At 35.0% G+C, this 14,375-nt stretch overlaps 1 protein-coding gene across 10 annotated transcripts in view; it reads right to left on the reverse strand.

Annotated features, from left to right (window-relative positions):
- The window catches only part of PHC3 (polyhomeotic homolog 3), a 76,949-nt gene that overhangs the window by 11,953 nt on the left and 50,621 nt on the right, over window positions 1–14,375 (reverse strand). For 8 of the 10 annotated variants that reach the window (XM_027583383.2, XM_027583385.2, XM_027583382.2 and 5 more), the window contains 4 exons: window positions 13,965–14,124; window positions 5,694–5,808; window positions 2,563–2,695; window positions 2,240–2,471 (listed from right to left, as the gene is read on the reverse strand). In XM_027583383.2, the coding sequence (XP_027439184.1) occupies window positions 2,240–2,471; window positions 2,563–2,695; window positions 5,694–5,808; window positions 13,965–14,124 (640 nt within the window). Of the gene's footprint in view, window positions 1–1,935; window positions 2,064–2,239; window positions 2,472–2,562; window positions 2,696–5,693; window positions 5,809–13,964; window positions 14,125–14,375 lie in introns of those variants that run through there. The other 2 variants (XR_003517997.1, XM_027583386.2) reach the window with 2 other exon arrangements.

Genomic DNA, 14,375 nt, shown 5'->3' on the forward strand with positions numbered 1-14,375 from the left:
TAAGCTTGTTCATTCTATGAGAAAAGGTTGGAAGCAGACTACCTGGAAGAAAAACAATGCAGCCGCGAATGAGCCTGAAAGAGGCTCAAAAGATGTTTACAAAGGCCAGAGGAGCATAGAGAAATGAAGATAAAAGCATTTTCTGATATGAGATTTACTTTAGGCCACAGGGATTATTCAGAGAGAAACACTGAGAAAGAAGATATAAGTGATCACACAAATAAGCCTGTTATTTAGCCTGTCAAAGCAGTTCAGAAGTATTCCCATTTAATCAGCTAAAGGAAAGCAGACTCTTACACAGCACCAAACAATTCTAAATTATAAAGCAGTTTCCCTTTAATGATAAGTAATGTTCTCTAAACAACTGGCAACAAAATTGTCTTGATGAACTAAGACAAGCATCTCAAATGTAAGCAATCTTTTTTTTTTTAAACTGAAATGAAGCAAGAATGAGACAAAGGAGTTTAGCCTTTGTTCTAATATAGCAGCCAAGAGTAACCACACAGCAAATGGGTATTGGGGAAAGTTTGAAAATTAGCCCTAACAAAAGCATATGAAATGACAGAAGAATCAGATACCTATTATTTGTTAATTATTTGACCAATTACTTTCCTCAGGATATGAACCAACGCTCCTCCCCAAAGGAAAGGAAAGTTTCCCCAAATGAGAAATCAGGCTAACAGCTTACATGCCCCATGTGGAAGACGGAGACTACTTCTGAAGATGACAGAATCAAAGTCCAACCCCAAGGAATCAGTAGAGTCCGGTGTTAATTCTCAAGATATCTAGACTTGTCTAAAAACTAAAATTTATGTCATTAAATATTAAAATCACAACCAGTGAAGACTCACAATCTTCTAACATATCAGTTTTAAAGCAGATTCAAAACCTATATGGTTATTAGCACTTAACTCATACCTAAGTTTCCTTAGGTGCATGTTTAAAAATCTTCCATGAAAAATGTATCCTCTCTTTATTTGAACAACTGCAATCTTCCTTTAAAAGTGACCATATCTTGTTTAAAAAAAAAAAAAACTTATTTAGCATTTCTAAAACAAGCTACTGAAAAAAATAATAAAATGTCATAGAATTCTGTTTATATAAGGTAAAATGGCAGTTTTTTTTTTTTTTTTAAAGCAGTAATAGTTCTGAATATACTTTCTTCATTCAGCACATTAACTGTAAGTTTGCTTCTGAGGTAGTGGTTACCTTCACAGAAAGATTAATCAGCAAAAAGAGCTGGATTAATTTTAATAAGTCTGTAGAGTTCAAAGGGGATATATTTTTCTGGAAAGCTTATATCAAGAGAAATAGTGTGATTCACAATAAAATCAAAACGGAGCAAACATTTAAAAAATCTCCTTGTTTTCCACATTCGTAAGGTTAAAATGGGTAAGATTTGCTGATTTAAAAAAAAAAAAGTCTTAACATATATAATCAATGTGGGTCTCATCATGAGCAACGGTGCAGTTATCTTTAGTAACCAGCCCCTTGGAGAAAGTAGATATAAAAGACTGCTGCATTAAAGAAAAAAGATAAAGAACATAAAGAATTAAGCTGATGGAAAGAGTACCAAAACGAGAGAGCAGAAAAACATAAGAAAGTTACCCTCAATATTGGAATGGAATATCATAACTGAATTTTAGTTGTCTACTTAAAAAATCAAATTTTAGAAGTGTTCTTGATGGCTACTTATTGAAAAGAATCAAGGAATGCAGCTTCCTTTAAAAGAACCAGCTTGATTTTTTAAAAAGAAACCAAAATGTTATCATATTCTAAAAGGTCTTGATTAGCTTTCAAAAATGCAAAAATTTATATATATATAGTCTCTCTTATTTTATTTAAAAAAGGTTAAATTAGGAAATAAAGAGGAAATAGAATAGAAAAATAGAAGAGCAGAAGGGAAGAAGTGTCTGACTCAATCTCTCTACTGACCTCTCGAGAGAAATCAGACTGAAGAGAAGAGAGCACCTTTAATATCTTCACCGGCTGAGGTGTCACAGCAGAAGCAGGACTAGTCAGTTTTTATCGACTTGGGGGGTATGAGAAAATACCCAGTTGTGCTGAGGGAATAAGCAAGAGGAAACAGATCACATTTCAATAGCAAATGCCATTTAATTAATACATATACATAGTACTTCTCTAGCCCTTTTGTGCAATAGGTGTGGATTGGATCTAATATTATTCCTGTGTGTGAATGCACAAGAAAAATATAAGGCCAAAGTGGTGAATTACATACCAGGCAAAGAATGGATGAAGGCCCAGACATCATCAACTGTCCAGATAGATGGCTCTGTTTGTGCAACTGGTAGCAAGTCACTGTTCTCAGGCATTTTCCTAATTCTCACATCCCGAAGCTCACGTTCTCTTTCCCGCTCACTCTGCCTGCGCAGGCGTGTTGTCATAGCAGATGGAACAGAATCTTCATGAGAAGCCAAGTCTTCTTCTGCAGATGGATAAGTAATTGGAAGCTGGAAAATGTAGTACAAGTAAAATACAGCATTGCACTTTCCTTGCATTTCGGAAAAGGGTATAGTACATTGAAGCAAGGTTTCTACAGACCTGCCTAAGGATATGTTCTCTTGCTGCCCCATCAGGGCCACTTGGACGACGGCCACGATGCCCAAGACTTTGATTATCAGGCTTACGATTCCAACGACTAAGTGCAAATTTTTTAGAACAGCTAACATTGTACCTAAGAAATTCAAGTAAGAAAAAATATTAAGCGATATGTGGAACACTCCGTTTAGTATTTAATTATGATTTAAAAGTGCACTTGTGAATCAGTAAGTGCCAAATACTTCATTAAGGACTGTAATACCTCAGAAAGTAAACCATAGTGTTCAGTGGATTTACTTATGCTGACAGTCAAAAAATGGCCTCTGTTTATTTCGTAATATTGCACAATATGGTAATATACATTACTGGACACCTATAACAAGGTATTGATATTTTCTCCTAATAACAGTATGATAGTGGGAAACTTCATGCAAAATACAGAGGATAACCAATTTTTTGCAAAATAATTCAAGGTTCAGAAGAAAACGAAGTTATGAATTATGTAGATGTTCACACTGATGTTTTCCCAAGTAATCATTTCTGAAGAGAGATTAATATAAAGAAGTTAAGGGAGTAGAGAAGGGGAAATCCCAAATGGCTAGTAAAAGATTTTTTCAAATATTACTGAAATCAAAGAGTGAAAATGTAAAGTTGATTTCAGAGTTACACAAGGAATTCATAGTTCTCACTGTTCAGGAAATTCAAATACACATAATTCTTTAAAATTAGCTGAAAGATTATTTTCATTTTATCAAAATAGACTAGTATTTTTTTAATATAGACCTGTATAAGGCATGATGACAGTTTAAAAGAGTCCTATGCTGTTTACTGAATTTCAAGGCCTAGAACAGGGCTGACAGACTTTTTCTACAAAGGGCCAGACATTTTAAGCTTTGTGGACAATACAAGTGTCTGTCACAACTACTCAATTCTGCAACTGTAACATGAAAGCGGCCATAAACAATGAATGAGCATGACCACGTTCCAATAAAACTTTAGACCAAAATTTGAATTTCACATAATTTTCATGTTATGAAATATTACTCTTTTCATTTTTTCCTAACCATCTAAAAATTCAAGAACCATCCTTAGCTCAGGCATCATCCAAAAATAGGCTAAATGAAGGACTTGGCCTGGGTACAGTTTGCCAACCCCTTCCCTAGAAAGAAGAGTGAAAAGAAATAATTTAACAAATTTCTGAAAAGCTAAAGAAAGGCATAGAAAAATACATATAGTTCCTTTCTTAAACACATAAAACTGCCACTGTAATTTCTTATTTTCAAAACTCTTGCTCTAAGAAGATTTCTCAGGAAAAAGACAAGAATAAATCTCAATGAACTTTGCTATTAACTATTCTAGGACCAATATACAGATACCAAAACAAATTTTCCTCATCTATGTTTTATGAAAATAGAAGGAAATGGAAGTAAGGAGTACTATGAAAATGAATAGGCTATTTTTTTTCCCTAAAAACAGATTTTTTAAAAAAATGCCCAGATGGCCACTTCATTTTACCCTAAACGACTCAACAAGCTCCTGCTGTGTTCAATATGCTGATCTGTGCGCTCAGCTCTATATGTTTCTGATTTCCATTCACAGCAACCTATAAAACTTCCTTCTCCACTGACTAGAGAACAGAGAGACTAACCTTACACTTGCTATTTCGTCCCTAAATATTTAGATCTCCAAGGCAGACATGCAGATAGTTCTTCCCCAACCTAACTTATCCTTTCCTCCTTGCTCTCTCATCTGCATTTCCCTTGTATTAGGATCCCTCACCCCCCTGAAAGAGGTTCACCTAAAGGTGTAATAACTTGACAACTCAGCAATCATCCCTGGAAGGAGTGATGGTAGTGTTAAATGTTCTGAAATATTTAATAGTCAAGACATTTAAAATATTCTGAAAGGCCATCCTTTTCCCTCAGAGTTGTTAATCACTTAGAGAGTTACTCATCTTTTTTGTGGTGTATGCAAACTGGAAAAACTCCCAAGTTAAAACAGGAGTTAAATAATTTAGTTAGGGCTCTCAATAACACAAGATAATATGTGAATAGAAGACTAACAACTGAGAAACCAAATGAAGCCATTTTTGGAGAAAAATACTCCTATTATTTATTTAACTTAAGATTTACTGAGTATAGGGCGCCTTGGTGGCTCAGCTGGTTAAGCAACTGCCTTCGGCTCAGGTCATGATGCCGGAGTCCCAGGATCAAGTCCTACATCAGGCTCCCTGCTCAATGGGGGGTCTGCTTCTTCCTCTGACCCTACTCCTTCTCGTGCACTCTCTCTCTCATTCTCTCTCTCTCAAATAAATAAATAAAATCTTAAAAAAAAAAAAGATTTACTAAGTATATTGTAGTGGCACCATACAAAATAATATATTCATGCAAGAAAAATCCCTAGATACAAACAATTAAGATCTTATATTCTTTGAGAGAATAATCACTTTTTGGAACAGAGAACAAACTTCAAAATAACCTGTGCATACACTTCACCTCTAGTGGTAAATACCTATCTTAGGATTTATTATCAGAATCAGAGGAGGTTTTTTTTTTTTTATGTTATACTAAACCTGTGACGAGAACAATGAAGATACTGAACATTCCTTTAGTTATGAACACAGTTTACCTATAATATTACTATTGATAATAGATTTAGAAAAGACCTATTTTCCTCTCTGATGATTTAACAATGTGGGGAACTTGTGCTGCAGCTGTCCCACTTAAAAACCTAGGATAAACAGGATATAATGAAAACAAGTTACAACAAAACAAAGTAAATCCTGGTATTTTCATACTGATCAAATAAGGTGATAAAACAAATACTGTTTTGATACTTTAAGGACTAGCAGGTCTGTTCACAGGAGACATTCTCCTAAGCATATTCTTGCCAGGAGATTGCTACTTCAATGTTAGAATATGTGGTAAAACTCACTGTAAACGTTATGAATATGTAACTCTCACAGAGCAAAATTTAGTAACTAAATATCAAAGTAGCTCCAGAAAATGCCTACTTGATATTCTTCCTGTATATTATAGCATCTAGTTTTGGCTACTAGTAAACTCTACAAGTTTTTGGGTTTCTTACAATGGTTGTTGGTTTCCACTTTAGGAAAGTCAAGGGAATAGAAATACCTTTTGGCACAGGACATAGTGCAGAATCGTTTTGACCGAAGAAATTCATTAGCATATCCCATCTTCCCACAGAATTCACACTTGAGCAATTCACTGTCCATTTCTTCTAATGTCTCTAAAAAAGAAACAAAGGAAAAAACTTCCAAAAATTTAATTGTGGCAGATTTTCTTCTAGCATCTACTTCGGCTGGATACAGCTAGTTCAGTCCCTCCAGGAAACTTAAAGGAATGGTCTTTTAACTTTTCAATCCAAAGCCACTATGGCAGGGAAAATACTCCAAAAACAACTGCAACCACCAATGCCCTCTTACTCCTCCATAAACATTTTATGGAGTTTTTGCTGTATAAATAAGCAATGCATTTTTAAAGGTTCATTTTGCTAAGAATTCAATATATCTAAAATGGGCAAATAACTTTACTGAGCAGTGTAAAAGAAATGAAGATGAGTAAGACAAAGTAACAACCTTCAGGAGGAGCACTCTCAAAAGCACTGTGTAGGATACGAATTTAGGTGCATGGTGCTACGAAGACACACAGCAAAGAACACTTAATGTAACTGGAGAGAATGAGGGTGACTTCAAAAAGAAGCTAAACTTTTGATATGCTTGATTTTAGAGAAGCATGTAAGAGAACATTTTCAAAGGTCTGCAGTGTACAATACAAAATATAGATACATATATCTAATTGTAAAGCAGTCCCTTTGAGGTATATCATATTAAAACAAAAATAATTTAGATTAATCTTAAACATCACAAGTAATTTTGTAATTTCTAACCTCTGCTCCTTTTTGTCAGAGTGTTCCCTATTTAGTTAGAATGTCCTTCCCTCCACCTCTATATCCATAATTTTCCTCAAGCCATATTATTAGACCCAAGGAAACTTTCTACCTAAATCCTCAAGTATCCAGCAGCAATCACCTATAAGCAAGAAATTTTATTTTCATGACCCACAGTATCTTCATCTGTAAAATGAAGTTTATAATACCTTTCCCAAAGAACTGCAATGAAGACTTCAGGAGTACCCAGTAGATAGTAGGCATAAAAAAGTGACAGTTCCGTTTTCTATTTTCCACATAAGAATTAAGAGTACCAAGACCTGTTAATAAGTACTTAAGAAATAAAAATGGTTAAATTCTTTTTTTTTTTAAAGATTTTATTTATTCACGAGAGAGAGAGAGAGAGAGAGAGAGGCAGAAGGGAGAAGCAGACTCCCGGTGGAGCAGGGAGCCTGATGCGGGACTCGATCCCAGGACCCTGGAATCATGACCCAAGCTGAAGGCAGAAGTTTAACCAACTGAGCCACCCAGGTGCCCTAAATTTTTTTTTTAACTGTTAAATTCTTAAATCCATCATATTCTGCCATGTTCTTGCATCACGATAATTCCTATGCCAAGTCATGGAGAATACATAAAAAAGCATACTTTACTAACTAAAGCTTTTAGCTATGAGTCCCCTGTGTGCTTTTCTATGTTACTCACTTAACCAAAGGCTTATTAAGATGAAGAAGGGGACTCTGAAATGTAGACATGAATGACATGTACTCAGAAAATTTAGACAGTCACATTATCCTAGTGTTACTGAAGAAGCAAATGCCAAAGTGCTAAATCAAGGTAAGACAGCAAGAACTACTAAAAAACATACTGTGAAATATCTGCAGTCCCAAGGGACAGCCAAATATTATCAACATGACTGATCAAATAATGAACTAGCAAGAGTTCATTGTAAAAAAATTTTCAGGACTACCTTCATAAGCAAGTCATCTGGTGAGCAGCAATGAGAAAGAGTCTCAAAATAAGTAAAATTAAAATTGCTCCTTCCAGTGACCTAGAAATGGCTTTTACACAACTGTGGCTCAACAACACATCCCTGGGAACTGATGTCATAAGTTCCAGTATTGTTTTCACTTTGTCATGCTTGTGACCTGGTCTGACACGTGACAGAGCCTCTCGCTACCACCACTGCCACCAGTCTGGCCCCAAAGAATCTAGTTATCAAGTTGTTCCATTTCCAGACTATACTGAAAGCTTTAAAAAGCTTGTATTCACTAATGTAGCAATACGTAACACTTGATAATAGTTTAGAATCCCTTACAAAGGAGAACATGTTTTTGCTGGTGAGAGAGGGGAGATCCAAACAGGTATGGTCTAAGGACAGACAACCTAACAAAAAATGAACATCAGTTTTTATTTCTCATAATGAAGAGAGGAATATTAACATTCAAAAATCCCTGTTCTCATGTTTGTCATAATTTTAACAAATCTGGTATTACCAAGGCTACTTTTTCACACTTGTGAATAAAAAATTACAGAGCCAAATGAGTTCAAAAACTGTTCCTTTAGCTAATAAAGATGGAAGTCTATGGCATAGAGAGCTGGCAATTCTCCCCAACATCCATTCTTCACTTTTCTCCCACAGTAACAAAATCCTAATTTTCAGCAAGGCATATGGGCTCTGAAAATAAAAACTCAGTTTCTGCCCTAGGTGTGGCCTTCCATGACATGTGAATGGAAATACGTGCAAACTCCAGGTGGTGCCCTTTTCCCCCATCTCACTGATTAGAATGTGAAAATGAAAATCAGCTATCTTGGAAACGAAAGGAACATTCTAGGGAAGAGAAAACCACAACACTGGCAGCATAGGTGCCCAACACTTGCTTGCCTTTGGGCAAAAACTGAACTTCTACCTTATTTAATCAAATATTATTCTGGGTTTCTAATGGAGTGGCCCAACATATATTCTAAGAGATGTCCCCATTTTTTGTGTGTGAGGAGTAGTTACTTTTTAATTTTCCTGAAGACTTGAGATCACTTAATGATAAGAAGCAAAAGAGAGAGGCAGTGAGATAGAAATCATGATCAATATGATTTACCAGGGAAGACAGAAGATATTTTGGTAAATCAGTCTACTGGTTGGAAATTCTAGTTATAGAACCAGTCCAAATAGAAAGAGAAATTATCCTTTAAAAAGAAAATAATCCTTACACTAACTTTTTAAGGACTGAATTAAACTGTATATACTACTAAAGCCAGCAAATAAATGACTTCACCATTTCCCTCTACAGTACTTCCCATAAACACTGAAGTACACAGTAATAGAAACACTTTATATAATTACCTTGGGAAATTAAATTATGAAGTATTTAAAAATTTGGCATATTCTATGTAAATAAAGCTCCACTATGAAACAGATTAATCTTTTTTGACTATATTTACCTTATAACACTGTGCAAATTTCAGTGTACAATGTTTTAATTTGATACATTTATATATTGATTGTTGCTGTAGCAATATTTAGCACCTCCATCACCCTCTATCACTTTACATAATTATCCTTTCTTTTTAGTGATTGGAATACTTAAGTTTTAGTCTCTAAGCAATACTGTTGTCTATATTCATTATACTATGTATTAGATCTCTATGGCTTATTTACTACTCAGTGCACAGATTAATCATCTTTAAATCTTCCTTTTCATTACTCTGGTAACTTATCATGTTAAACTACCCTTTGCCTTGTCTTCCATAAATTCTTTCCTTCCTCTTCCCACTATAACTACAAGTATCAATTACATATCAAACCTACAGATTCATCCTACAGATGATCTGCAGTTTCCAAAAACACTCTTTTCATGTAATCTGCCTAAAAATCTTCAGTAACCATCCTCTTGACAACAAGATAACTCCTAACGACTTGGATCAAATATCCAAAATACTCTAGAATCTGATTGTCAGTCTTACTTCTTACTATTTCTCTAAGCCTACAGTCTATTCCTTACTGTCCCCTCCTGAAGTTATGTGAACATCCTTTGTACATTTATTCATGGTTCCAATCTGAAAGGTTCTTCCTGTTTGTTATCTATGTTTTATCATCCAAGATCCAGATCAAATCCCATCTCTACAGAAAACTTACCAAACTGGCAATAATCTCAGCCAGGTTTGTTGTTGTTTTCCATCATGATAAGCATATTCTTTAATCCCCATCACCTATTTCACCCACCTCCCCTCTGGTAACCAGTTTGTTCTCTATAGTTAAGAGTTGGCTTCTTGGTCTGTCTTTCTCCTTTGCTCGTTTGTTTCTTAAATTCCACATGAATGAGATCATATGGTATCTTTCTCTGACTTATTTTACTTAGCATTATATTCCCTAGCTCTATCCATGTCGCTGTAATGGCAAGATTTCATTCTTTTTATGGCTGAGTAATATTCCACTATATGTATATACCACATCTTCTTTATCCATTCATCCATCGATGGACACTTGGGCTGCTTTCATAGTTTGGCTATTGTAAATAACGATGCAATAAATACAGGGGTGCATGTATCCCTCTGAATTAGTGTTTTTGTTTTTTGGGGGGTAAATACCTAATAGTGCTATTACTGGATTATAGAGTAGTTCTATTTTTAATTTTTTTTAAGATTTTTTTTTATTTATTCATTTGAGACAGAGATAGATAGATAGATAGAGAGAGAGAGAGAGAGAGAGAGCATGAGCAGGGGGAGGTGCAGAGGGAGAGGAAGACACAGGCTCTCCACTGAGCAGGGAGCCGGATGTGGGACTCGATCCCAGGACCCTGGGATCACGACCTGAGCCGAAGGCAGACGCCTAACCATCTGAGCCACCCAGGCGCCCCTACTTTTAATTTTTTGAGGAACCTCCATACGGTTTTCCATGGTGGCGGTACCAGTCTGCCTTCTTTTCAAGTGTTCTACAGAAACAACCATAAAACAGTAACAGAACGGCAATAAGTACATATCTATTAATTACTTTGAATGTAACTGGACTAAACACTGCAATCAAAAGACACAGGGTGATAGAGTGGATTAAAAAAACAAGATCCATTTATGTGCTGCCTACAACAGACTCATTTCAGACAGAAAGACACCTGTAGATTGAAAGTGAGGGGATGGAGAAACATTTATCATGCAAATGGATGTCAAAAGAAAGCTGGACAGCAATCAAACAAAACAGACTTTAAAACAGAGACTATAAGAAGAGACAAAAGACACTATATAATAAAGGGGACAATTCAACAAGAAGATATAACAACTGTAATTATTTATGCACCCAACATGGAGCACCCAAATACATAAAATAGTTAATAACAAACATAAAGGATATAATCGACAGTAATATAATAATAGTAAGGGATTTAACACCCCACTTCCACTATGGACATATCATCCAAACAGAAAATCAACAAGGAAACAATGGTTTTGAATGACACACTGGACCAGATGGATTTAACAGACATATTCAGAACATTCCATCAACCAGGTTTTTTTAACTGAAATATAATTGACATGTAATATTAGTTTCAGGTGCACACTGTAGTCACTCAGCAATTATATTCATTATGAAATACTTGCTACAAGTGTATTACAATATTAGTCACTATATTCCCTATCCTGTACACTTTTCAACCCTGTGACTTATTTATTTTATAACTGGAAGTTTGTACCTTTTAATCTCCTTCACCAATTTCACCCATCCTCTCACCCTCTCTCCTTTGGCAACCACCAGTTTGTTCTCCATATTTATAAGTCTGTTTCTTTCTACTGTTATTTGTTTGCTTGTCTTATTTTTTAGATTCCACATAGGAGTGAAATCATAGGGTATTTGTCTTTCTCAGTCTGGCTTATCTCATTTAGCATAATACCCTTTAGGTCCATCCATGTTGTCATAGATGGCAAGGTTTCATTCTTTTTTATGGCTGAGAAATACTCCATTTTGTGTGCGTGTGTGTGTGTGTGTGTGTGTGTATATAATAATACCACATCTTCTTTATTCATTCATCTATTGATGATGGACACTTAGGTTGCTTCCATATCTTGGCTATTGTAAATAATGCTGCAGTAAACATAGGGGTACATATATATATATCTTTTTAAATCAGTGTTTTCATTTTCTTTGGATAAATACCCAGAACTGGAATTACTGGATCATATGGTACATCTTTTTTTAGTTTTCTGAGGAACCACCACACTATTCTCCAGAGTGGCTGCACCAATTTACATTCCCACCAACTGTGCATGAGGGTTCCCTTTCCTCCACATCGTCTCCAACACTTGCTATTTCTTGTCTTTTTGCTACTAGCCATTCTGACCAGTGTGAGGTGATACCTCATTGTGGTTTTAAAACCACAGTGTGGTTTATCTCAACTGTTTTTAAAATCAGTTTTAAAGTCCCAAGTTCTTACCGTCTATACAATTCATTTAAAACTTACATGTTACTCCTTAGTTATCTTAAATTCACTAGTTCCTACTAAAACAAAAGCTCCTTTCAAGGTTCTACTTCAGTCTAACATATGCTGTATGTCTATTATATTATAAACCATAAGTTCATGACATATGCTGTGAAACTTCCTAAGCGGTTTTCCATTTTTCTCCAATGTGTACACACAACAGGGCACATTATATGTGCTTTTTAGCCCAGAAGTTTCATTTATACACTTCTTGTGGTTATAGGCAAGAAAAAAACGTCCCTGCAGGGCATGTGGGTGGCTCAGTCGGTTAAACGTCCGACTCTTGGTTTTGGCTCAGGTCATGCTCTTGAGGTTGTGAGACTGAGCTGCACATCGGGCCCCACGCCAGGCCTGGAGCCTGCTTGAGATTCTCTCTCTCCCTCTCCCTCTGCCCCACCCCCCCCAAAAAAAGAAAAGAAAAGAAAGAAAAATCCCTGCATATTCAACTTTACTACTCTTCATCTCAAATGAAATATTTTCTCAGATAAAATAGTAAGCATAACTAAAAGTATTTAGGAATTAAATGAAATTAAGTTCATAACAAAAGGCAAAATGTAGACACTGCCTGGATTCTTATTTGAAAAATAACTATAAAAGGATATTTATAACAATCTATACAATTATACAATTGAGGAAATCTCAATATGAACCAGGTACTAGATGACCCCAAAGAATTACTATACTGTTTTGTGTGATATAGCATTATAGCTACATAAGAAAATGTGTATTTTTTAGAAATGCACAATGAATTACATACCAGTGAAATGAAATGAGGACTATGATTTCTTTTTAAAAAACAGAAAGAAGGAGGGAAGAAAAGAAGAGAAAAAGAGACGGGGGAATGAAGGGAGGAAAACAGAAGGGATAGATGAAGCTAGTATGGCAAAAATGAAGTTTGATATTGGGCAATATTGAGTCTGGGTGAGTGAAGATTCATTATACAATTCTAAGTTATGTATGTGTGAAATTTTTCATTGTTAACATTCTTTTAAAGTGAAAAAAAAACTGATCTCAATATCAGTTAACAGTAAAAACCCAATTTTACACTGCTATGATACTCTTTGCTGTTCAAATAAAAGGTAAACCAGGGATGAACAGATTTCAACAGTTTATAACTTACTAACAAACAGAGGTGCCTTCCTTTGAACAAACAGGAAAACCGTGGGCAAAGACTATTTTGTTTACCAGCATGCTATTTTGCTTAACTTCCAAAGTTCAGGCACATATAGCATATGCTCAATAAACATGTGAAAGTTAATTTTAGATCAAATATACTAAGATATTAAGGATAATTACTTAGACACAGATGTTAACTAAAACACTACTGTAGAGCCCTGACTACACTAAATGCTATCTGATTAAACTGTATCACAATTACAGGGCCATGATCAGAATCAATAAAAAATAAATCATTTCTGCATTTATTTGTGTTTGTTTTCCTATAGTCATTTTGTGTACAACTGACTTTTCTGGAATATTTCACTATTAGACTGAAGTCTATAAAGAAGGAATCTCTGACATTAAGAAGATTTAGTGATATTTTCCTCTTTGAACAAATTTAATCGCCTCTTGATTGACAAGTACATCCTTAATACAACTGTAATACTTACCTGACATCAAACATCAGGATATGGAAAGTCTAAAACCAAACAACCCAGAAGCTTTAAATTTTTAAGCAAACTCAGTAAAGCAGTCACTTAGTTAAGTCTGCTTAGGAAAAAAAAGACAGAACTGGTTACTTTGATGCTAAAATTCTAAATTACTTTCATATATAGTGGAACTTTCCCTCTACACTCCTTCAAAAGTCAAATTGACATTATGCAAATTAAACATCAATCTTTCTATTAGAATTATTTGGCCATTAAAGGTCTGATTAGCTTTCCATTTACCTGAGTTAAATAATGCATTATATAAGAATAAAAGTGAACAGCTTCCTAGAGTGTGAAAATATGTGTAGAATAAAAATCCATATCCTGTTTCAAATGGTAAAAGTCAAAGTTAATTTAAACAGTATCTTAAGTAAAATCCACAAACCTTCAGCAATCATGTCTTCCATCTCTGTGTCAGATGAATTATCTGCATGCTTTGTATTATTCTGTAGCTCTGGCTGAACACATACAGAATTTATCACCTGATTATCCAAAAGAGGCCTTTTTTTCACAGGCTGTTCTATTAGCAAAGATGAACGACTCACCTTCAAAAGAGACAGAGAATAAAATAATCTTTTAAAAGGCTTTTCAGAAATAACTTGGTTAAAAAGCCTCTTGGAATGAATAATATCTGTACTAATTTACTTGTTCAACTGATAAGTTGAACTGATCCACTACGTGCTTTATTCCTTAGAAGATTTTAGGCAATCTGGACATCAACAGTTGTATTTCAAGTCATCAGCAGTGCAGATGCTTCAAAGTCTCTGTCAAATGGAACCTAGTGTCCTAGTTTAGG

The sequence above is a fragment of the Zalophus californianus genome, chromosome 1 (assembly GCF_009762305.2).
Source record: "Zalophus californianus isolate mZalCal1 chromosome 1, mZalCal1.pri.v2, whole genome shotgun sequence".
NCBI classification, from domain to species: Eukaryota; Metazoa; Chordata; class Mammalia; order Carnivora; family Otariidae; genus Zalophus; species Zalophus californianus.